Source organism: Rattus rattus, chromosome 8 (assembly GCF_011064425.1).
Source record: "Rattus rattus isolate New Zealand chromosome 8, Rrattus_CSIRO_v1, whole genome shotgun sequence".
In the NCBI taxonomy this organism is placed as follows: Eukaryota; Metazoa; Chordata; class Mammalia; order Rodentia; family Muridae; genus Rattus; species Rattus rattus.
This window is the reverse complement of record NC_046161.1, coordinates 96,950,120-96,974,860: the sequence shown is the minus strand read 5'-3', so window position 1 is coordinate 96,974,860 and position 24,741 is coordinate 96,950,120. Positions and strand designations below refer to the sequence as shown.

Here is a 24,741-nt window from a genome sequence, read left to right as displayed (position 1 = left end):
CACATCTTATGCGAGGCCAACCTCTACCCACACCTTTGGAGCCTGTAGAGAGGAACTCTCCTTGAACAAACTTGTCTTACTGGAACCCTGACTGGACAGAAGAGCCCACAGAGAGCCACTTGGACCAAGGTGGTGCTGGCTGTTACTTGGTGTATTGGTCAGTTTGTCCATTGCGATGACCCTAGCAGAATGACTCCAATCTCAGTCCATCACAGCAAGGAGGAAGAAGTAGACCAGAGGAGCTCACCGCAGTGGCCAGGAAGGAGGGGTGGTGTGGAGCCTTTGTGCTGGGTGCCCTTCTCCTTTCCCTGCCTTTACTCCATCTAGATCCCACGGGGTGGGCTGTGCCTGGGAAAAGAGAGGACTGAAGAAAACCTAAGCTCATCAAAAGCTGTTGTCTACCAAGCTGAGCTGTGCTGCCAGACTGTGCTCGATGCTTCCCCTCAATTCTTGAATTATAAGGTATTTTCAACCATACCTTACAGATAAGGAAAATTAATTTCAAAGACATATCTAAGTGAGGCTGGAGAGACGGCTCAACAGTGAAGAACACTGGCTGCTTCTCCAGAGGACTCAGGTTGGATTCTAAGCACCCATGAGGCAGCTTACAGTTGTTCCTAACTCCAGTCCCTGGTGACATGACACTCTCATCCGGGCAAGGGCATTGCACACACATCGTGCACAGACAGGCATGCAGGCAACACACCTACACACATTAAAAAGATAGCTCAGGCACCACGCCAGCACACTGAGCGCCCGGGGATGGGAAGGGGGACGTGTGAGGAACAGATGTGGGTCAGAAAGAATGGCAACTGCAGGGAAGTCCACAGCTCACATTTCTAGGGAGACCCTGACCGTTTTAGGGGCCCAGGAGCTTAAAAGATGAGAGACTCGGAAGAAGGGAGTAGAGCACTAGTTTTGAACTTAAAACGCAATGGCGAGCAGCTTCCACATGAAAACAGAATCAAGCACATGGTTCTGATGCAAAATAAAAACTCAAGAGCAAGAGCAACATCGTACAATGCAATTCCCAACCCAAATGTCAGCCCTGCCCCTTACCTGCAATTACCCAGGACTGGTACAAGGGGTGCATGGAGAGGCGCCGGATACGAGCTCTGGAGGGATGACAGTGACTGGAAATTGGCAACTGGAACCTCATGTCCCAACACGCCATGGCCCCGCTGCTCGTGCCTCAAATTTAAAAGGCACAAACCATTAACATCGAAGCGAAGCGCAGAGCGCTGCATTTACAACAATGGCAAACATTGTCACCTCTGGATGAACACATTCTTAGGTTTCGTTTAAGGTAGGGTCTCATTATGCCACCCTGGCCAGCCTCAAAACCCTAGAGATCCACCTGCTTCTACCTCCTGAGAACTGAGATTAAAGAGATGTGAACCCTACACCCCGGATAAATGTATTTTAGAATTGCCCTGGTCACTTTGGAAAAGGCTTTGTTGCCAGGCCTGGCGTCAGAGGCCTGCAATCTCAGCCACTCTGGAGGCTGAAGCCTGCCTGGGCTGAAGAGCAAATTCAAGACCAACCTGGGCAACTTGGTCAAACCATGTTTCAAGATAAAGACTGAAAGCAGGAGTGTGGCTACAGCTCAGTGGTAAGCACCCCGTGGTTGTGCACAGTCCCAGTACTGCCAAGAAAAGACAGCATCTCATGATGCTGCCTCCCAGGTTCAAACAGCACCCACGGTTGCCAAATAACAGTAATAACAAGCTCATCATGATGCAATTACAGTAGTCTAATGAATGCAAAGCTAAAATGAATAATTCATTAAAGACTGACATTGTTATCAGCTGCCAAAGGCACCCACATAACCAGACACTGTAGAGGATGAAGCTGGTGATGGAGCATGCCCACTGCCTGAAGAGCATCCATCACCGCTGAGAGCCAGTGGTCATTGCAAAGTCCACAGAGAACAGTTCTGTGTCTGTCATTAGCTTCTGACCATCCCCATGTGGCCTTTGTTCCAAAACTTTCTGCAGACAGCTATGTCCAACCACAGCAGAAAATGGGCTGAGTGCCCACACCGCCTCCCCCACGGTATTTACTACTAATGAAGGATGGACGGACCCCATGCACCGCCTCCCCCACGGTATTTACTACTAATGAAGGATGGACGGACCCCGTGGCAAAAGAGCCGAGCAGTTGAGCAGAGCAGAGCAGATTTCTGGGTTGGCGTCCAGTTCCACAGGAGAGATGGACAGAGGGCAGTGGGGTCTCTCCACGTCTCTTTGCCATACTCCATGACAATGACAACAGCAGCCACAGTGGCATCGTTGCCTCCTCAATGCTGTGCAGGTTGCCTAAGACATCTTTTCCTTTGTAAATTTGCTAGCTGGGCACTCTCCACTGCTATGAACTGCTACGGATGCTGGACCCCTCCACTACGTAACACTAACACAGGAGAAGGCAGATATCCAATGACGACGCTGTATAAACCAAGGAATCCAGAGCTCTAAACCAAGTACAGAAACCCTTAACTCGTCTGGCTGTGAGGGAAAGAAGAAAATGTGGAATGTTCAAATATCATATTCGAAGCACTATGTGGGGAGGGGTCAGGATGTACTCAGTTGGCAGAGTGCGTGCCTAGGATACAAAGTCCTGGTTCCATCTTCAGTATACCACACGACCAAACACTGGGAGGCAGAGGAGGACGACCAGAAGTTCAAGGCATTCTCAGCTACTTCAAAACCAGCCTGGATGCATTAGGACCCTGTTTCAAATACAAAAGAAAGCAAACCCACACAAAACTCTAGGGAAACGTGGCTTTTGAAGAAAGGAAAGGGAGAGAAAGGAGACGAGCGGTGCTAGAGCAAGCGATGCAGTTTCTCAGACAGGATATGCTTCAGTGACTCTGGAGGTTCCCCAAGTGGCGGAAATAGATCCCAAAGGCCACCATACCATCCTACAGACACAGGCTTATCCATGTTCTCTGCTCTCTGTTCACAGTAGCTAGGAAACGGGACAGCCTGGTCCCTTAGCTCCTGAATGGATAGAGAAAATGTCGTGCCTCACACAAGGAACCTCTACTCGGCTGTAGAGAGAATGGGAATTAGGGAATGCAGGGGTAAATGGATGGACCATCATCATACTCACATAACAGAGATCCCAAAGACCCACATCACATGGATTTGTGTTAAACCTGGAGTACCTTCAAATCCAGGAAACTACAAAGGGGCCATGGGGTGGGGAGGGACATCTTACTAGAAGGAACAGAGAAGAAGTGATATGACAGGGAGAGGGGGTAGGAGGATGGGGCAGGGGTAGCCCACACTAAGAACCTTGAGGAAGCCGTGTGAACGCTGCTGTTAGAGACCTGAAACACACAGTGCTCCCTCCCCACAGGAGCCACAGGGCCGGAAGACTCAGCAGTTGGGAAGGACCGGGGCGGCAGTGACTTCTGGATACAGGGACTGACTACTCCTCAGTGCACAGTAGCTATGGCTGCCTACACAAGAGAAGTTAGCCGGCAGTCTGGGGGCGGGGGGTCACAGTCCCTACCCATAACTGAGAAGATCTGAGTGCTGACAGTGCTGGGGGAAGGAGAGTCAGACTGCTTCAAGTGTGCTGCCTCAGGTAGGTCACCAAGCCGCAGTGGGTGCCCTGTGCCCATGCATAGGGCAGGGCAAACTGGACTCAGCTTTTCTTTTTTTAAAGAAACATGAAATTGGGAAGGGTTGTTGGGAGTGGACAGGGAGAAGTGAGGAGTGCATATGTTCAAAACACTTTGCACAATGTATGAAATTATCAAAGAATAAACAATATATTTAAAAAAATAATTTAAAAACTTGTTAAAGCCAATTTTCAGAATTCCTTGTATTCTATTTGTGATGGGGTCACACTAGAGTACACATTGTCAGAACTCAGAGCACTTTAGAAGTGGACTAGACTAGATGAGCGGCAGCACGCATGCCCAGCCAGGGGACAGCGGGAAGATGGTAATCAGTCCACTGCTCCCCCTTCCCTCTAGGCCTGTGACAGACGCTTTCAGGTCACTAAATCTTCAAAGCAGCCTGTGAAGGAACGAGTCCCATTGGATGAAGGTAATGAGACTCAGTATCTTTCTGCAGGTTCCTGGAATTTAAAATTGTCATCAATTTTCTGCTTTCCTTAAGTCAGAGCTTCCCCAACAACACAGAGAATACCAGCAACTCTTAACGGCTTCAGTGACTGTGAGAGGAAGGCTCACTGAAAACAAGAAACCTGTCTGTTTCTGATGCTGATTTTACCTTTCACACAAAGCTTTATTTATTTTTTAAATACAGCCTCATGTACCCAAGCCAGCCTAGGACTCACTATGTAGCTTAGTGCCCTGGACTCCTGATCCTCTTGCCTTGTCTGTCAATCACTGTGACTGGAAGGGTGCACTACCATACTGTGCCCAATGCTAGCTTTTATGCTACTTCGAGTGTAGATCTAGAGAGGGTGGCCAGGGCCTTAGGCATAGCAGGCAAGCACTGAGCACACTCCCAGCCTTATGTACACCTCCTAAGGAAAAGTAAACTGTCAGATATCGTACGACATAGTAGCTGCAAACACAAAGGAGATGGGAAATCCTCAGTGAAGAAATGGGGAAAAGCTGGCCTTGGCCATCGCTAGACGCTACTTGCAGGTGTTGGTGGCACCCTCCCGACACAGCGGCGGCTTACCTATGCACAGCCAGCACTGGTGGATGTCCACAGCAAAGGAGGTGATGAGGCCTGACTTCAGGTCATGCTTTAATGTCCATGCGTTGCTTGATGACCTGAGATCCCATCCAACCAGAGAGCCATTCACTGTGGCATAGGCAAGAACAGACTGTGCCCCTGAGTTGAAGTGGTGCATGTCCACCACACATCCGTCTTCCTTCTGATCCAGAATCCTACATGAACACAAAGGAAATGCTCGGGCTTTTCCAGGCACTGAAAATGGAGCACTGGTTCCCGCTTAGGATAAACTGACAACCCATCCATGGCCAAAAAGGAGAGGTGTCCCGTTGGAGTAGCATGGTCTAATCCTAGCACTTGAGAGGCAGACACAGGAGAGCATGATTCCTGTGAGTCTGCGGTTAACCTGATCTACATACCAAGTTCCAGAACTGTAAGAGCTGAGACCCCATCTAAAAAAATAAATTTAAAAATCATGTGACCTCAATGAGACAACTATAGCTGGATTTTTTTAAAGATAATTCCAGATACAGAAAAGCTGTAAAAGTTTCTGTACACTTTTTACTCAGTTTTCTTCATACTGTCATCTTACATAACTGTAATATTTATCAAAACTAAGAAATCGGCCTTGTTGCAACACTAATAAAATTAGCGTTGTGTGAAACCCAAGGATTATTACAGACACACAGCTAGCCATGCATTTTCCTTCACAGAACCGCACACATCTGTCTGGCACCCCCCAAAGTATCCGGTGTAGCCCATTAGTGGACTAACTCTATCTGGCCTCACCAACGGCAAAGGCCAATTCTGTTCCTTTGCAGAGTGTCATACAGTTGGAACAAAGCGACAGATGGCTTCTGTGTCTGACATAATTCATCAGCAAAACCTGATTCAGATTTGTCAGCGCTCACACGGTGAGCTAGTAATTCACATTTACAACTTTGTATTGCAGGGTTCTACTTCACGGCACAGCTATGCCACGCTGGGTGTGTGTTTGTTTGTTTCAAGCTGGGGACACTTGTAAAACTACAAAAAAACGGCATAAGGCTGAGGGTGTGGCTGGCATCAGCTAGAATACGTGAAAACTTATCCCAGCACCTCAAATCATGACGAGGGAGGAAAGGGGGCAAGGGGGGACAGAAAAAAGGACATGATTTTAATGTCACCTGGTAATGTATACTTTAGTCTTGAGTTGTATACATCTCTGTTACATAGTACTCGTTCTTAAAAATGCAAAAATCATTCTCACTTTCTGACCATATTGTAGGCTACAATTTGCAGACCTCTATTTCAGACAAGCATGTATAGATATTCTACCTCTGACTATACTTCCAAATAGAAGGGTGCTTTTTAAAATATCCAAATTTAAGTTATTAAGTGGCTTGTTCCGTAGATTACATATAATAAATATAAAGTGCATCCTTTTCACAGGTGTGCGCGTGTCTGGAGTGTGCATCTTAGGTGTGGTCTATGATGAGGGCAGGGGTCTCAGAAGCAGGTCAGCAGATCTTCTGGAGCTGGGGGCACAGGCACTTCTGACTGACCTGAGCTGCACGCTGGGAACTGACCTTGGTCCTCTGTAATGAACTCAGAGCCAGGTCTCCAGTCAGATCTACTGCTTACGAAGCAGGGTCACAGTTAACCTGGCTGAGCCGTACAAAGGCCAGGTTACTTTGGAGGGCTACAGTTGGGCCCAGTAAAATCTAAACGTTCTAGCAAGGTCTCCCAACCTAAGGAATAAAATATTGCTCAGAGAACAGCACACAGAGTGAAGCACTGTCAGCTGAGAGAGCCAGGCACAGTGTGTCTTCTCCTACTGCCCATCGTGTGACCCAGGAGCACAGCCAGCACACAGTACACTCTGACAGTAATCTAAACATCTCAAAAGTAATGAGGTCATCCTCAGCAAAACAGTTTCAAAGAAACTGGCAGCTAGTTGTTAAAAGCCACCAATAAAATGTCCCGGGCTAAAATCACTCAAATATACTGTTGATTATGTTAAAAATACACACATTTTTAAAATGCAAAAGCAAAACAAAACAACAAAAATATCCTAGGTGCCCCAATGGATAGTTCTCCTTACCTTAAGCTACACAAGGGCCTCATGGCAGCCTTTACTACATTAAAGTCGCGGTCTGGTTTGAATCCCAGCATGCACTTCTCAACCACCCTGCTTTAACAGACTCACTTGCCTTTTGTCGGCTTCCCCAACCCCCGCTCGTGTGTGTGTGTGTGTGTGTGTGTGTGTGTGTGTGTGTGTGGGTGGGTGCATTTGTATACACAGGGTACACTTACAGGTCAGAAGACAACCTTGTGTGTGTGTGTGTGTGTGTGTGTGTGTGTGTGTGTGTGTGTGTGTGTGTGTGTGCATGCATTTGTATACACAGGGTACACTTACAGGTCAGAAGACAACCTTGTGTGTGTGTGTGTGTGTGTGTGTGTGTGTGTGTGTGTGTGTGCGCGCACGTGCGCATTTGTATACACAGGGTACACTTACAGGTCAGAAGACAACCTTGGGTGTTTGCTCTTAGGCACCTTCCACATTCGGTTTGAGGGCGGGTCTCTCGTGGGCCTGGCACTGTTTGGTGCACAGGCAGGCTAGCTGGCCTACAAGCCTCTACGGGTCCTCCTGCATCTCTCAGTGCTAGGATCACAGGCATGCACCACTTTTTACTTGGGTTCTAGAGATCTGAACTCCGTTCCCCTTGTGTCTGCACTTTACCAACTGGGCCATCTCTTCAGTCTTTGTCCATTGCAGCTTGGCTCATGCCTTCCACAGAGGATGGAACATGACCATAGCGCATTCACTGTCCATTAACATGTCTTTATCTCCTGGTACACTACAGATTCTCAGAGGACACAACATAGGACTGGCAAGACGGTTCAGTGGGTAAGAGGACTTGCCACCCAAACCTGACAACCTGAGTTTGGTTTCCAGAACCTATGAGAGAAGGAAGAAAGCTGTCCTCTGACCTCTACAAATCCCTGTGGAGGCACTCACACACACTATCATGTTTTTAACAAAATAAGCTAACACAATGTACTTATCTGTCTCTAAATCCTCAGGCATAACATATTGGGAGTGGGGAGGGAGGATGGCTGTCTTTAATTTATTCTGCATTATGGTTAATCTTAACTATCTGTTTACAAAGAATTGAGAGTCATAAACAAAACCAGTCAACCTTTTATTCTAGAATGATGAGCAAACCTTCGTCTAAACTATATTAGCAAATCTAGGTATTTAGACGTGGTTTTTGACTGATGAACACTCGCCGTGCTCTGGCAGTTAGACAATCTGGTAACAGCTGTCGTTTAGGAAGGTTCCAGACTAAGACGATCAGTCCAGGGCTGACCCTGTGCACTCTAACAAACCGCAGGAATTACTATGCCCAGGTCCTGCTCTCTAAAGCTAAGCACAGATGTGTGTCCTGGGTCAGGAGCACTTTCCTGCACTTGAGGACTCCCAGAGGAGGCCAATGGAGGAGCTCCTGTTGACCCACACCACACTGCAGGGTGGCAGGGCGGAAGCTCCACAGTGCACTACAGGAGAGATAAAAGATGGCAGACGGTACCTGCTTTGTAGAGGGTGGATTTTAGGAGACTTGGGTAACTTAGAAGCCTCAATTCCAAGAAGCTGGACAGCACCATTATCAGATGCTATGGCCAAGTAGTGGGAGCCTTGGCAAAACGTTAGTGTCTTGACTCGCCCTCCAATTCGGCTGTATGTCAGAATAGACCTGAATGAAAGAAATATGGGACCATTTGTGAAAGCCGCAGCCACTGTTGCTAACACTATTTCACAGTTATTAGCAAAGTTATTACTGAGGTCCACTTAATCCCCCACTCTCTAAAGTCCACCCACAAACCTCCTTCTCTCCAAATGTCCATCTCTGAGCACTGCTGTCCTATTGTAGAGCCTGAGCCGCCCCCAAGTCCTGAACCAATCGATTCTCCAACTGTGCAGCGCCTTAATTCCCGTATCCTGCAGCTCTTCTACAGCCCTGAACATGAAGACCGCTGAGGAAGCTCTGACCAGATCAGCCTCACACACATGCTGACCTCTGGAGCCATCCCTCATCCTTCCTGACTGCTGCATGCTCTGAGTATGTGATGTAAAGGGCGCCCGCCACCAGCCCAGTCAGCCTCTGCATTACTCCTCACACTGCTTGTACATATTCACACTTACCTGTAAACAGAAACAGAACATTTCATGTTCTAACCTAGCACTCCTCTCTGGCTAAATTCTTCTAATAGCTTACATATATATTTAATAGCTACAATGTTCATTTAGTCTACTCATTGGTAGTGTAAAAAAATGCAGTTGATCTCTGTATAAAGATCTATTTTGTTTTGTCATTTAATGATTTTTTTTCCTTATACTAGATCATGCCACTAACAGAAAGTTTTTACTTTTTTTCCTATTTGTGTGTGTGTGTGTGTGTGTGTGTGTGTGTGTAACACGCGTGCGTGCGTGCATGTGTTCCCTAGCTAGACCAATGCTCAACGGAACTAACTTATCCAATCTTCTTCCACTCCTCACTTGGAATGGCTGTGCTCCACCAGTAAGTATCAGCTGTGGTTGTGGAGATGCTGCATTTCCCCATTACTCATTTACTGAGTTGGTTGTAGCCTTTTAAGGGTGGACCTCATTCAATGCATCCCAGGCTCTGCAGAGGCCCGTGTGTACTTCCTACCCCTCATGCTGTACGCTGACCTAGCCTTGCTCCCCTGGGTGATCTGCTCTTGCTCTCGTGTATAATTCTTTTCAGACTACAGTCAGTTTAGTGGGTTGGTGAGGACTTTCACATCTTTACTGATTGTGACACAGGTCTAGGAGTCCCAGGACTTACACGGCTGTAATGTCCAGCTAACACCTGCTCGCAGACCGAGTTCAGATGCGTTCCCTTATTTCTTGGGAGCCCTTTTGAAAGGTGAATTAGTTCTTTAAATGCTGGGAAGGGTTCACCATGAAGCCCTCGGCAGGCCTCTCGCTCTGTCTTGCTACAAAGGTGCCCATTCCGTTCTAGTTCTTGGCATATAATTATTTATAGCAGTCTTTTTTATTTTTGACAATAAAATCCCCTTTAAAAGTTCCAATTTGGGTAATGAGTCTATTTCCATTTCTTTAAAACAAAATGTTACTCTCATAACAATTTTCCAGCTTTGCTCATCTTCACAGAGAACCAGCTTTGTTTTCCCGTTCGTTCTTGTCTGTTCTCCATTTCACCTGTTTCCTCTTAGTCTTTTTCCTTCCTCTTCCTCGGGTTAGGTTGGTCTCCTCTCCTAATTTATTATAGCTGATTTGCTGACCGCAGATCTTTTTAAGAAGAAGCACGGATTAATACCTAGATAGACATTTCCTAACGCTCCTGTGGCCGTGCTCCCATCTGTCCGGACACTGTGTTCCCACATGGGGATCTCAATCCCCCTGTTACCAATACCTGATTTCTTTCCATTACAGGGGGAGAAATACTTTCTAGGCTTCGGTATTTTTACACTTATTAATGATTTATTGATGCTTCTTTTATGAACTAATGCGTGGTATAGTCTGGAAAATATTCCATGTGCACATCAAAACCTTGCATTCTAGTGTTGCTGCAAAGAGTTCTCTGCTCTCTGTCAGACATGGCCACTTTCTGGCGACTGTTTACAGCCTCTGTTTCCTTGCTGTTCTTATATTGCTGGTTCTATCCACTCTGAAAATGGGATATTAAAGTCTCCTGCTATTGCGGTTAAACTGTCAATTTTTGCTTCATGTATTTTGTTAGGTGCCAGTGTTTATAACTGCCCTGTCTTCCTGATGGATTGAGCTTTTACACAGTAAAATGTCTGTCCCCAGGAGGGTTTCTCTGAGCTTCTTCCCCACTCCTCCCTGGGGTGTGTGGTTTATCTTCCTGATCCTTTCAGCCCATTCCTGCCTTTGAATTTAAATGTCTCTTTCTGGGTAGCAGGAAAGTGACCCCAGCTGTTTCCTTCTTTCTACCTCTTTTGCCTCCTGATTAGTCCCTGTGGTTATTAATAGGGACAATTTATGTCTGACATTTTTCTATTTATTCCTGGTCTCAACTGGGTTTTCTCCACTGCTGCCTTCTTTTGTATTCAATATTTTTTAGAAGAGCATTTTAATTTCCTTGTTTTTGAATTTTACTTGGTTTCTAAGCTTTTAAGAAGTTACTGAGAAAAACAATATCTTTTTAAAAATTAAATAATGCCAACTTAATTTAAACATACAAAGCTTGCTTTAGTTTTATATTCTTCTCTCATCCCTCTGGTCAGCCACTCTGGTCAGCCACTGTCATGAAGTATGTTAATGTGCTGTGTCATGAAGTATGTTAATGTGCTGTGTCATGAAGTGTGTTACTGTGCTGTGTGATGAAGTATGTTAATGTGCTGTGTGATGAAGTGTGTTACTGTGCTGTGTCATGAAGTGTGTTAATGTGCTGTGTCATAAGTATGTTAATGTGCTATCATGAAGTATGCTAATGTGCTGTGTCATGAAGTATGTTAATGTGCTGTGTCATGAAGTATGTTAATGTGCTGTGTCATGAAGTATGTTAATGTCCTGTGTCATAAGTATGTTAATGTGCTGTGTCATAAGTATGTTAATGTGCTGTGTCATAAGTATGTTAATGTGCTGTGTCACAAGCCTTTCTTGGAGGTTTGAAATTACTACAAAATGTTGGTTTTATAAAAAAAATCTATACAAAACAAAAATTAAAAAGTAAAATAAAATTGCTACATACAGCTATGTTTCTTTTACTGACCTTTCCTTTATATTCTATTTAATGCACTGCCAAGAGAGAATGAGCACAGAAACAGGTACAATGTAAAAGCACAGAGCCCTTTAGACAAATACACAGCCAGCCCCATCCTCCTGGGCTGGTAAGTACGAAGCAGACTATGCCACTGGAGAGTCAGGGCGTTTGATTTGCTCTCATTGCGTTAATTATGCACAATGATAATAACGAGAAGGGCAGCAGAGCGCCCTGCATCTTCTCAATGCAGCCGAGACTCGTTCTGATTTATAGTAGTTCTTCTGGCAGAACCAATTAGGGAAGAGCGAGCGGGAAGATGGAAGACTTCAGTACCCAGTGACACAGACGAGGCAGACAGAGGAGGAGGAAGAAACCTCAAGCAAGGGAGGAATGGATATATGATGTCACCCAAACCTAAAATCCTTATAATAACCACACTTATCAAAGTCATAGTCTGGGCACTCAAACTCACAAAGACACTGCTCATAAATGACCAGTTCCAGAGCAATGGAGTCCTATTTTCCTGATGCAGCTGACTGGCCCACGGTTACATCAAAGCAGACACAGAATCTGGTCATTCCCACTGTCCACACTGCTGCCACCCTAGCCGCTGCCACGCCTCCTCTCTGCATCACAGTGACAGACACTCCGGCTGCTGTTGTCTCACCACCCCCATCCTACCTCAACTCAGCAACAGCCATTCCTATGACACCTTAGATCACAACTCTACCCTTTCACAACCTTCCAAAGACTCCCGCTCACTCAAAGTCAAAGTTCTTCACGAGAACCCTCAAAGTCTATAAAACTGGACCCTCCCACTTCTCTCCCTCTTGCTTGCTCTGCTCAGGTTACACAAAACTTTCTGTCAGGCATGATGACCAGGTACCTCCCACCCCACCCCCACCCTTGGGACTCTGAAATCCCTGTCTCCTCTGCCTAGAACATCTGACGTTCCTATGTGGCTCTTTCTCCCTGCTTTCAATTCGTCCCTCGAATCTAAGCTTCTCTGTGAGGTAGTGTCTATGGACAGTTCACCAACAAGTCCAGCCCCACCTAGGTTCCCGCCCTGTCATCTAACAGGATCGTTCCCATACTTCACTTGTTTACAGTTCTTGCTGTCTCATGTCCCACCAGACGGCCCTGCCCATGCCTAAGTAACTCCGACACAGAGAAAGCACTGTGCAAGCACTGCTGATTGAGCTGGGCTAACCCTTACCTCGTCGTCGTGGTCTTCCCCTCCATCTTCTGACTGTTCCAGATCTTCACTGTACCGTCATTTGAGCATGTTGCAAAGAGTAAGTGCTCATCGGAGACTCTGATTCGATTTACAGCAGATCTGTGCTCATGAAGATGTGCAACTAGGAGCCCTTTAGGACGCCACCCTGAGAAAAAGTGAGAGGACCTTAAACTGTGGCTGAGCCAATCACGTACCACTCTCTCGCTCCAATTCTCAACAACTAACTTCAAAGTAATCATAAGAACTAATCAATTCATCGGTGCCCAGGCTAGCCCACCCAGAGGGGTCTACTGGACCATGACACAGTACTAAGATACCAGAGTAGCAATTAAGTACTGCTCAAACAGCTTCGGAAAGACTCTACCTCGGGGCCCTTTTCAGTGTCTGAGAGACGTAACAGTCACTTGTTCCTCAGAAAAACCCTGACTGTTGATTTGGAAGCATGGTGTCCTAGCCAGACAAACAGCTTGGAGGCCACCTTCTAATCAAGAAAGTTGCAAAACACCAGCCTGGGACATTGGAGTGACCCAAGCTACAGCCGAACTTCACTGAGCTTTCGACTTCTCAGATGTAACATGGGGATATACCACTTAATTCAGTAACATGACATGACATGTGTACGCCCACACTGCCCCAGCACACATGACCACCCAATGTCAGCTGGGCATGGTGGCGTATGCCTTAATTCCAGTACTTCGGAGGCAGAAAAGGCCAGCCTGGTCTTCACAGCAAGACCAGAGAAGCCAAGGCTACTTTGAGAGACCCTGTACCAAAACAAAACAAAACAGTAAAACACCAGCTAGCTAATTTCTTCTCTGTCTGAAATCACTTCTTCTACAGCACAAACATGCTAGAATTAGGAGTTACAGCCTCAGAACCTACATGGACTTCCTAGTACTTTTCAAATCATCTATCATTTCCTGTATTTATTTTACATATTCTCTTATACATACAAGTTCTGGGGCAAAGACTCACATTTCACCCTGTAATGAATGCCTTCAGTGCCCAGCACAGGTCCCTGCACAGAACCATCGTCAACATTTATACACAGCTTGTGTAAATGAAATATAACATTTTATACATTTACTATTACTTGACTGTAAAACAAACAAAAAGCTCTGCTGAAAATCAGGCCTCCTGTGGCAGTTACCATTGTGCCCAAGTGGTTCGATATCTTTAGAATGACTGCTCACCAAGAGGCAAAAATGAAACCAAGATTCCTACCAAGCGTGGCTTACTCACATTAAAAACTCATTTCCCAGGCTGTACATAACCGCTAAGGAGCTTATACTCAGTTTGCGGTACCATGAGGTGTACATGCTCTACAGATTGGCTGAGGATCTTATGTAACTGCTCAGGCGTGGAGAGAAATAAAAAATGAGAACTGAGTAGTTACTGCGCACGTCTGTGCTTGCTGAACGAAATGTGCGACTCCATTCATGTGGAAGATGTACCTATGAAGAGAGGACCATAAAACAAGACGGTGTGCAGCATCTTGTTAAGTGTTCAGGCAGGTCTGGCGGGGAGGTGGCATTAGCTTCCATCACAGAAATAGCTGGAACATCCCAGGATACTCATTCTGACAGAAGCATCTGATTGCGCTCTGCTTAGCACTTCAAAATATGTTCTCAATCTTTAAACCTTCTAGAGGCTTTGACCAGTACTTCCCAAGTCCACATCAAAGCTCATATGGGAGCTCCTGTGATCTTTGCAAAGTCTAAATGTAAAATTCTGTGCAGTTCTTCTCAGAGTTTTAAAGGTAAGTTTGTACTATTACAGCTGGAATATTGAAACTCATTAATTTTTTAAAAATCTACACATCCAGAATCAAAGAGCAGCTCCAGCACTCTGTACAAAGCAGGCTGCTAGTTCCCGGGGACCACGCTCCAAACAACAATCTCTCCACTTCCTTTCAATCCCCCGAATACAGGAACTATTTTACCAGATTCTTCTACAGTTCTGGTTTGTTGTTGTTTTTTTTTTAATGTGCATGTGTGTTTTAGCTGCATGTCTGTACACCACATACATGTCTGGTGCTCAAGGAGGCCAGAAGACTGAGTTGGAACCTCTAGAACTGAAGTTACAAATAGTTGTGAGCCACCATATAGCTTGCTGGGAATAGAACCCTGGTCCTCTGCAAGAGCAGCCAGTGCTCTTAACTGCTGAGCCATCTCTCCAGATCTTTTCACCGAATTCTTAATGTTGATAATTAGCTAAATGCTAGTGTTGTAAGTTATTCTGTTCTTTCCAGAAGCCTCTATGTTTTCTGAGTGTCCTACCATAAATAATATTAATCAGAAAGTAAACTCTATAATTAAAAACAGGGGTTTACCCTTAGAAGCCTGACGTCCAAGGAGAGCAACATGACAGTGTGGAGGGGCATGACTCCATGACAGCATGACCCCTGGCAATAGCCAGGAAGCACAGACAGGCTCAATTAAGTGATGGCCTGAATGGGATTCTGTAAGTGGCGATCAAAGCTGTGTTCACACATAATGACTTCAGGTTTCTATTTACTGCTTCTTGCTCTGGGCTTCTTATTCCCTCTGGCTATTAAATACACACTGCCTAGTGCAGGCTGAAGAGCCCCTTCCGAGGCTCTTGTGAGCACAGAGGTTCAGGTGTCTGGTTTCGGTGTGCCCCCTAACCGGAGCCTGCCATCAGAATACTAAAACTCCTAACCTGTAAGCTGAGGAGTTTTGGATTTTTGGATTAGGGGTGCCTAATCCGACTCAGGCTGCTACACTGGAGCCCAGGCTCCGGCCCTCACCAGGTGGAGGTGGCTTGCTCTCCCACTCGGCGTTCTCCATCATCTGCTTGGCTATGCGCTCTGCGTTACACTGCTCACGCTTCTGTTGTATGAGCTGCTGAAGTTCAGTCTTGCAAGTGGTGATCCGGATCTGGTAAGTGGACGGCAGGACCGTGCTACTTACAACCGGAATCACCGGCTTCTTACTGGGGATGTGTGCTGCTTCGGAAACCTGAGACACACAGTACAGAGTTCTGTGTCAGAGCAAGGTAGTTAAGAAAATGTCCCCATGTTCTAGCTATCCGTTATACCAGCTTCCGGTCCTTTAAAAAATACTAGCAAACTCAGGCTAAAAGAATAAGTGGGATTTCAACTGATCCAAGTCAGTATCTTCTAACTAAGATAGGACTGGTGTGGGTACAGCTGTCTTAAATTACAAACTCACTTCCAATACCTCAAAGCCTTTATAATATTTAACACGCACAGGCAATGTTTTGCTTTTCTGTTACATTAAAGGAAGAATAAAAGTTTTTTTTAAAAGATTTTCAAAGTTTTAAAATGTTCTCCGTAGCCTAGTTATGACCTTTAACCCAACTTCAGTTTGCTTTATTGGCAAATGTCTCAATGAGTGACTTTCTCAGTGCGTAAGTAACTGGGTTCTCTTGGCTATAAAATAGAAACCAATCAGAAGCCGTCTTCATTTCTTTATAGTAACAGCCTTTTGACATACAAAACTCAGACATGACGATGGCGAGTGCCTGCATGGCAGTACCTGCGGAGACGTTGACAAAGAGACACAGACACCAGCAGAGGACTCAGAGCGAGGTGACTTCCCCGTCGGAACCACCTCATGGTCACTGGTTTTAGGCAGGGCCTGTGGGATATTCGGTGGTTCCAGTGACCCAAACATGCTTTTCCATTCTTCATTTACATTGGAGTCTTGTTTCACATGCTTCCTAGCTATGAAAATATATTTGGGACAGTTAGTCTGAGGGTAAAACCAACGTGATATACTGTCTATTTATAAAGGGGCACGATGGACCCCACTTTCTATGTGTTTCTCTGCAGCTCCATTTTACTCAGTTCTATGTCCCTGTACACACGTATGAAGATATGGGTATACCTGTATACAAGTATGAAGATATGGGTATGTCTGTATACACATATGAAGATATGGGTATACCTGTATACATGTATGAAGATATGGGTATGCCTTACACACCTATGAAGATCTGAGCATGCGTAACTTATATAACCTCAACATATGGAAATGCTTAGTCACTCACATCTGTGCTGATACTAGGAACTGTCCATCTGTCCATCTATTCTCATCCAGGGAGAAAACATATCTTAAATTGCATTTATTTAATTATTTACATTTAATTTATATATAGTCTGGTCTACCAATTATATGCTTAAATCCTTCACCCTTTTTTCCTTTGGAGTGCTTGCTTTTTTCTTACTGATCTTTATGGGTGCTTTATGTGTTATGCACGTAAGCCATTAGTAATTAAGTTGCAAACACTATCTTAAAGCTTACTTCAATAATATTCATTTGCTACCCTGAAATATGATATAGGAAAAGGGAGAATCTTACGGGCATATACTCAACAGTGAACTGTACAGCAGAAAGCATGTACACAAGATCTTATGAGCCTCATACAATCAATGTCAGTGGTACTCGGGCTGACAGCTCCAGATATCTAGTTCCCAAATAACTAAGGATTCTTTGGCCTCTACTCTTTTGTACTTCACTGTTTTAAATTCATTGGCATTATCTATGAATAATCTAGAAACTTGTATCTGGTTTTACACAGGTTGGATTTGAGTTAGCAGGTAAAGACTAGAAGACAGCACTTGAATCATCCCTTCCTCAAGAGGCACATGGTTTTACAGGTGGAGAGCTCAGACACTGGCCTTCCCTAGTCACGGAGCTGTGATCTAGGCAGGCCTGCATGGCCTATTTTTCCTCTCCTGTGTCCACCTAGTAAGGAGCTGAATCACTGCATTTCAGAGCTCTGTATCTGAGAAATTGGGGGGAGGGGAGATTAACTATTAACTAACTAAAACCCAGCCTTATAAAATAGTTAGTAATAGCAAGATGCGCACACGATGTACTAACCCCGTTTCTCATCGGGCTCTTGCTTGGTTTTAACAAGGTCAACTTGTCTCCCAGTGATGCCCAAGGCTGCCAAGTCGATTACACCTTTCTGGCTGCTGTCATGCAGGTGGCTCTGGTCTACTGCATTAGCTTTTGCTCGATTTGATTTCATCATGAAGTCCTTCAGAGCCAGAAGTTTATCTTCCTCTTCTTCGGTCATCCCCTAAAACCAAATTAAGGCAGACATTAAAAGAAGAAACAACAGGTCGCAGGGTGACTAACGGTGAAGGCTCAACTCCAACCTAAAACTGAAGATGAGAAGGCGAAGCAGCAGAACAGAGGAGAGGCTGAGCGGGCGCCGGCTCTTCCAGACCACGCTGTGGGTATCTCCTTCACGTTAGTTTTATACCTCGGATTCTCTACCTCCAATAAGGCCCGAAGAACACACAAGTTCAGAACGCGATAAAAATGAGTAAGACACCTGCTATTCAACAACTACTTCACACATTAGTCACCTGGGAAACACAGAAAATCAAAAGAGGTACCCCAGCAAATTATTACAGAGATGTCTGTCAAGTTTTTAAAAAAAAAACAGTACTTTTTAGATATATTTTGTGAGTGTTTTGTCTGCATATTGAATGCATGTGCACCACATGCATGTCTGGTGTCCATGCAAGGCAGAAGAAGGCATTTCTTGGAACCAGAGTTGCAAATGGCTCTAAGCTTCCTTGTGGGAGCAGGGAATTGAATCAAAGTCCTCTAAGAGAGCAATAGGTAACCATTACTGCTGAGCCATCTCTCTAGCCCTAGCCCTTTTATGCAGTTTTATAATATCCACAATGAAGATCCCCTATCAGCTATGCAACGAAAAGAAAAATCTGATATAGCACTTATAATTGTATGTTTTAGAAAGCAATCATGGAACTGAAAAGCTGGCTCCATTGTGAAGAGCATTCGCTACTCTTGGAGGACCCGCTTAGTTCCCAACACCCACACCTCACGACTTCTCTGGTGGTTTTAACTTCAGTTCCAGGGAACCCGGTGCCCTCTTCTGGCCTCCACAGGCACCTGCACACTCATGGCACACTCATGGCATACAATCATCGACAGAGACAGAAACACACACATAAGTAATAAATAAATATATAAAATTGTAAAATCAAACACCCAGGCTAGACATGGGGTTCACCCTGTAATCCCAGCACTCAGGACCAAAGACTGTGAATTCAATCTATCCTGGGCTACAAAGACATCTTGACTCAAAAAATCTAACCAACCCACCACTCAGAATATTGCTAATAGAGAAGGGGCAAGCCCTGCAGCACGGCCCACAAGGCCCGCAGGTCAGTTAAAGCCTACAGTGGGAGCACGCACCACGCCTAGGGAGTGGCAGACTTAACACTGCTGCACTTGAGTCATCTCTCAAGGCTCGCTGCAGCGGCAGTGAACCACAGGCGGGCTCCATTTTAGGAAGTGACAAGCTGATTTGGGCAAGTCCTAAGGAGATGGATAAAGAGATGTAAAGGAGCAGCCATAACCAAAACAATCCTGAGAAGACTCAAAGCTGGGGACTTTGTCGTGTCTGAACCAAGGCTCGGTTACAAAGCAGTGCTTGTGCCGCACTTGGCAGGTTCTGCCTGAAGGGGTAACAGCATTCGCCCAGCACTCAGCACCCCAGAGTCTGTGGATGGCCTGAGAGAGTAACATTACTCACCCAGCACTTAACATGCAGCAGACTTCAGTCCCTAAAGCAGAGACAGGCCCTGCTCCTGCAGCTAGCTGTCCAGAATTGTTTCTGGAAGGTTCCCAGGCCACAGCCATGGAAGGACTCAGCATACAGCAGATAGGAGTTTATTAATGCTACAAAAATTAATGCAAAAGTGGAGAGGACTGGAGAAAGCTGTGCACAGAGTTAGCGCTTCAGAGAACAAGGGGTAGGGAGTGTTCTCAAGTCCTTGGCTGAGAAGTAAATTATAGAAGCATCCAGAGACTACCTAGGCAACGGAAAGAGCGACAGGAGGGCAGCAGACCAAGTCATTACCACCACAGTCTGTGCTTCTCTCTGCCAAAGGAGAGAGCTCTCTAGAAACCCAGACCAGCATATGTTTGTGTCCAGAGTAGCATGGTGGTGGGGCTAAGCGGGCTGCACCGTGTGCTCTGGACCTATCCTTACAAAACTTGAAAGCCACAGGGAAGGACAAAACTGATTCCAAGTATCAAGAGACTTAGCCCAATGCTATGTAAAGGAATTCAGCACCAACAACATTAAGTTCACAATGAACCAAGAAAGGCTAGATGGCTGCCAATTGGGGGACGACAGAAAAACATTTTATTATGCATCTTTTCCCCAGTTTCAACTTTGCACTTGTATCTGCACCTGCATGCCATCAAAGGGTTTGGGTTGTATTGTTTCTCGTTCTCTTGGTTTAAGTAAGGAGTGGAATGAACAAGCCTGTGTCCTATACAGTCCCTCTTATTATGTGGACACAAAGCAGAGCTCTTATAGATGAGATCTGATGAAAGCACTCCTGCACGGGCCACCTCCTGCACGGGCCACCTCCTGACAGTGTATCCTGCTGAATAGATTCTAAGCCCCACGTGACAGCTGTTCCAAAGGCGTGTCCAAGCCTGCGTCTTAGCCCCAGAACGTGTGCCCTGCAGCAGCACCAGGCTGTTCTAGAGAAGCCCATTCTAGAAGCAACACACCTCAAATACAGAACAGTGCAAAGAAGGGCTGAGCGTCAAGATAAAGGAGTTTAGAGCTCTCCTGAGGAAGGTTACAACTGTCTTTCTTCTTCTCAGCAGGGCCTTAGGAATGAGAACTAAGTCTCCCCGGGACCCAAGCCTCTACTAATGATGCTAGTAAACGGAACAGAATAAAGGCCAAAACCAATGAAAGTGAGTACAAGAGGACTAGAGGAGCTGCTACACACAGGCTTCTTTATGTATCTATCAAACTTGAATGAGCTTGTCATCTTGGCCTTCCGGTTTTGTAATCTGAGCAGGGGTGTGGCAGCAGGGCAGTAATCTTGGGCTTGGACTAAAATGCCAGCTTTAAAACATACTGCCCCCCAGAGCACGGGCAGCTGCACTGTGTCTGTCTCCTCCTGTAACACACAAGTAACCTAGGCTGCTCAGACGAGCTTTAAGGGCAGTCACAGAACAGAGCACAGGCAACTGCACAGACTCGTTATGTTTATTTTTACAACATGGAAGCTATCGGCGGTGTTCTCTGTACTGGATGCTTAGATCCTGGCCTGCTCTCACTTCTGCAGGCAGCGAGTGTCCCTGGAACAGAGTGTATGTCTCCCCGCCCTTGTGAACCTCCTAATACTATCAACAGCAACAATTAAGGTAGGCCTATCTGTTCCTCTTCCTCCACTCAGATGATGTAATACAAATGACCACTGTACCAAGCACTGCCTTTCAGAGGCACCGAAGTCAGAGATTTGACTGACTCTATCATGGGATCAATAATGGCAGTGGCACTGAGGGAGTTACAGCCATGGAGAGGCTCTTGGGGAGCAGAAAGGCTAAGAGAAACAGAGGTACACCCCAGTTCAATCCCCACATCATCAGTGAGTGCTCAAGGTAAGGAAAATCCACGAAAGCACTTACACTGCGAAGCTCAACACATTCGATCTCAACCATGTGAGCTGTGGCACACGCCTTTACCTCAGCAGGAGGGAGAGCTCGGTGAGTCTGAGACCAGCCTGGTCTACACAGTGAGTTCAAGTCAGCCAGGGCTACACGGTGAGACCTTGTCTTAAAAACAAAATAATCATCTCTAAAACTGAGTCTGGTTTTCAGGAGAGACGTGGTGGGTGTTTTCTCTCTCTGAAAACATGCTGCAGGGCTAATGATCACCAGCGTCGTCCGTCTTTTTATGCTCGTGGAGAACCAGTGACTCAGTCTTCACTTGAGGCATTTTTAATTGTAATTTTGACTCTAGGCCCCACACATCCCATATAAAACAGGAAGATGAATCTAAGTTTAGTATTTTAAAAGAGACCCTACCAATGCCAAATAAAGTAAAAGGGTTACTCTCTGGTTTTTACAGGATTTGTTAGTTGATGCAAATTCAGACTTAAATACAACAGTAAATGCTGGCTCTCTCAACCGAAGACACTGCCACGGTTTGATCTGGACTGAGATGTGTCTGTGCTCTGAAAGCTTTCTTCTGGCTGAACTTCATTACATTTTGGTGAAGTACAGAACTAAGGCAAAAGTAGTGCTTAAATCCAAGGCTCGTTCTAGTCTCCCAACAAAAACAAAAGAAGGTTGAAAGTCTCCCAGGACTCCTTATTTAGCCTAACTAGTGTTTAAATTAATCCTATTGTCTTTGCTTCGATGTCATAGAGAGTACCTAAGATGCTGACAGGTTTACCCCAATAAAAACATTTTAACATATAAGTAGCTACGTCAATGCTGTCATGAAACACACTGACATGTAAGGCTTGAGGAAGACACACACCTGGGAGAGCAGTTTCTTCAGAAGCTGTGCTATGGCAGGGTCCTCGGGCGGAGGGCAGTCAAGAAGAGAGCCATTCCGCTTCTTCTGACGCATGTGAAGATGTCTGAACAAGCTGGCGATGTCTTTGGACCGCAGAGCATAATCAAATATAGAGCGACTCACCGGCTCTTTTAGAACGCTAAGCAAGACAAGCTTCCTTTCAATCTATATTAAAAAGGGAAAAACAATTCTCAAGATTACAGTACATAGAACAATTACTTCTAAACTCAGCAAGTGCAACCCATGGAAAGCTAACAAAAGTCTTTATTTTCTAAGAAAATAATGGTTTCTTAGGAGAAAAGATGGGCCACTAGCCAATGTTAAAGGGCTTAAGTATTTCCAGTTTTTCAGAATTACGACTAAAGTACCTATCTGTGTCTACCGCACAGGAAGACTAATAATTAATGCCCAAAGGCAAAGGCTTTGGAAAGTCAGAGCAAGCCTCTCCTCCACCTGCAGAGGTCAGAATACTTCCCAGCCCTGTGAGACATGTGTAGGGCTTAGCCACAGGCCCAAGACACCGGCTCTGGCCAGACATCTTAGCAAGCACCACCACAGGACGCCCTTCAGTCTTCATGTTTCCCCAACTGACCCACACCCTTCTTCAGAGTTCAAAGCTTCCATCTTTTAGCAGCTCTAGAAACACCCTGTGGTCAGTGCAGACATAATGAAAAGGACGGCTATTACTAGCAATCACCAAATGGACTCTTGTTTTTCCTTTCAATGCTAGAGACAGAACCCAGTGGCTTGAACATGAAGGCACACGCTCTACCCCTGAGCTACATCCCAGCCCCTGGCTTTGTGAAACAGGATCTCACTATATAATTCACACTAACATTAGGTTCTTTATGTAGCCCAGGCTGCCCACAAACTCACAATCCTCCTGCCTCAGTTTCTTAGGAAGTGACACTGTTAAATGTGTACCATCACACCCAGATCTAAAGGACATTCTTTGGATATAATTAACTACTGCAGGCCCTCTCCTGGGGACCTGAGTTGGGTTCCTAGCACCCATGCTGGGTGCTCATAGCCACATGTAACTCTAACTCCAGGGGACCCAAGACCATTTTCTGGCCTCTGAGAGCACTGCACTCGTGTGCACGAACCCATACAGGGACACACCTATAACACAAAATTAAAACTTTAAGAAGTTCAGATTTTAAAATAAAGAAGGGTAAGATTTATAAAACATAAATAATGAGCCCTTCAATTCTTGATCCTGGCTTTGAAAAATGTAAACCAATGATCAATGCCAAGTTTAATAACGCTAAGTAACTAGTCAAGGAGCTGGAGAGATGGCTGAGGGTTAAAGAGCACTGGCTACTCCTCCAGAGGTCCAGGCTTGTATTCCCTGCACTTACATGGAGGTTCACAAGTGACTGTAACTCCAATTCTAAGGGATCTAGCACCCTCATTTGGCTTCCCTGGGCACCATATGGTATAACAATCTTGTAAAACACCAATATATATAAAATTTAAAAAGTGATAAACTTAAAATATAAATAAAAATAAAAGCAGATTCAGTATAAGATTACACAAAGGAAGTGAAGTCTGACCTTCTGCATGCCACACAGTGTGACGTGAGTCTCTTGACAGTGTCTCTCTTACTAGGGTAGTCAGTTTATTGACATTAGTAGCTTGAAAGGTATATAAAAATGTCAAAGACCAGGGCAAATGCATTTTTATGTTAAGGCTCCTTTGATGTGCAGACTCTGGAGATGTACTGGGTAAGAACTGGGCAGAAGCTGGAGCACATGTACCTGTATTACTGGTTGTGTAATATACGGGTCAAGATACGGCATGAGCTTGCAGTAGACGTCAGCAGTGCTGATCTGATGAGCTACCACCGTGATGAATCCCACGGCACCATAGCGTATCCACAGATTAGGGTGACACAGGAAGGGAGCTGAAGGGAAGAAAGGAAACAGATCAAGCCAGAGTCACACAAATCCTTCCACAGCCATAACGAGAGAAAGATCAAGCCTCCGTGATACCAGAAGCTTCCTGCACATACTGGCCTGAAGAAGAAACTCCACAGAACAGTTCTAGCACTCCCTACCATACTTATCAGCCGTTCCATAAAACCAACCTCCTGTCTCAAATGTCTACTTCCTGTTTCTCAGAGTCAAGATGTTAGCACACAGTCATCTTAGCACTGAACTAAAAACGACTGGACAGAGCCATAAAAATCCAAACACCACTCAGTAAGGGGTTACATACAGCTCCACTTTACTGCACACTGCTGTTCAGGAAGGCGGCTACCACACAGAGGCAGAGAGACACTGAGGGGCTTGTTTCTTCTCCACCCACAGGGCTGGGAAAACAATCTGATCCATCTGACACTCTTTTAAGTGCAGCGTCTGGTCAGATCGAGCACAAAACTCCTAATTTGCTTGTCATTGTGAATGAAAAAATGGAAAAGTTAACACGTGTGTCCATTCTTCAAAACAGAGATTAACCCAGAAAACTGAATCTCCTTGTTCCTTTTAATACTTTCATGCACTAAATCTAAATCACTTATTTCAACTCATCAAAGTTGTTCTAATTTGCTTTAGGATAAATCCACACTTTTAAAACACAACAGTAGCATGAGGTCTAAGTCCTCAAAGGTATACTCAAGAGCTGCTCATCAGAGGTCCCTGGGAAGAACAACAGCTGTCACCATACACCAGTGATGCTTACATGCAAAGGAAAGAGAGACTTCAAAGTCCCTCTCTCCTGGGCC

The 24,741-nt window shown here is 45.3% G+C and overlaps 1 protein-coding gene across 1 annotated transcript in view; it reads right to left on the bottom strand.

The window, feature by feature from the left end:
• The window catches only part of Pik3r4 (phosphoinositide-3-kinase regulatory subunit 4), a 54,294-nt gene that overhangs the window by 4,315 nt on the left and 25,238 nt on the right, over nucleotides 1–24,741 (bottom strand). The window contains exons 8-16 of the mRNA XM_032910437.1: nucleotides 23,777–23,922; nucleotides 21,978–22,181; nucleotides 17,525–17,726; nucleotides 16,175–16,362; nucleotides 15,424–15,634; nucleotides 12,633–12,798; nucleotides 8,234–8,398; nucleotides 4,665–4,876; nucleotides 1,060–1,191 (exon numbers count right to left, since the gene is read on the bottom strand). Coding sequence (XP_032766328.1) covers nucleotides 1,060–1,191; nucleotides 4,665–4,876; nucleotides 8,234–8,398; nucleotides 12,633–12,798; nucleotides 15,424–15,634; nucleotides 16,175–16,362; nucleotides 17,525–17,726; nucleotides 21,978–22,181; nucleotides 23,777–23,922 — 1,626 coding nt within the window. The remainder of the gene's footprint in view (nucleotides 1–1,059; nucleotides 1,192–4,664; nucleotides 4,877–8,233; nucleotides 8,399–12,632; nucleotides 12,799–15,423; nucleotides 15,635–16,174; nucleotides 16,363–17,524; nucleotides 17,727–21,977; nucleotides 22,182–23,776; nucleotides 23,923–24,741) is intronic.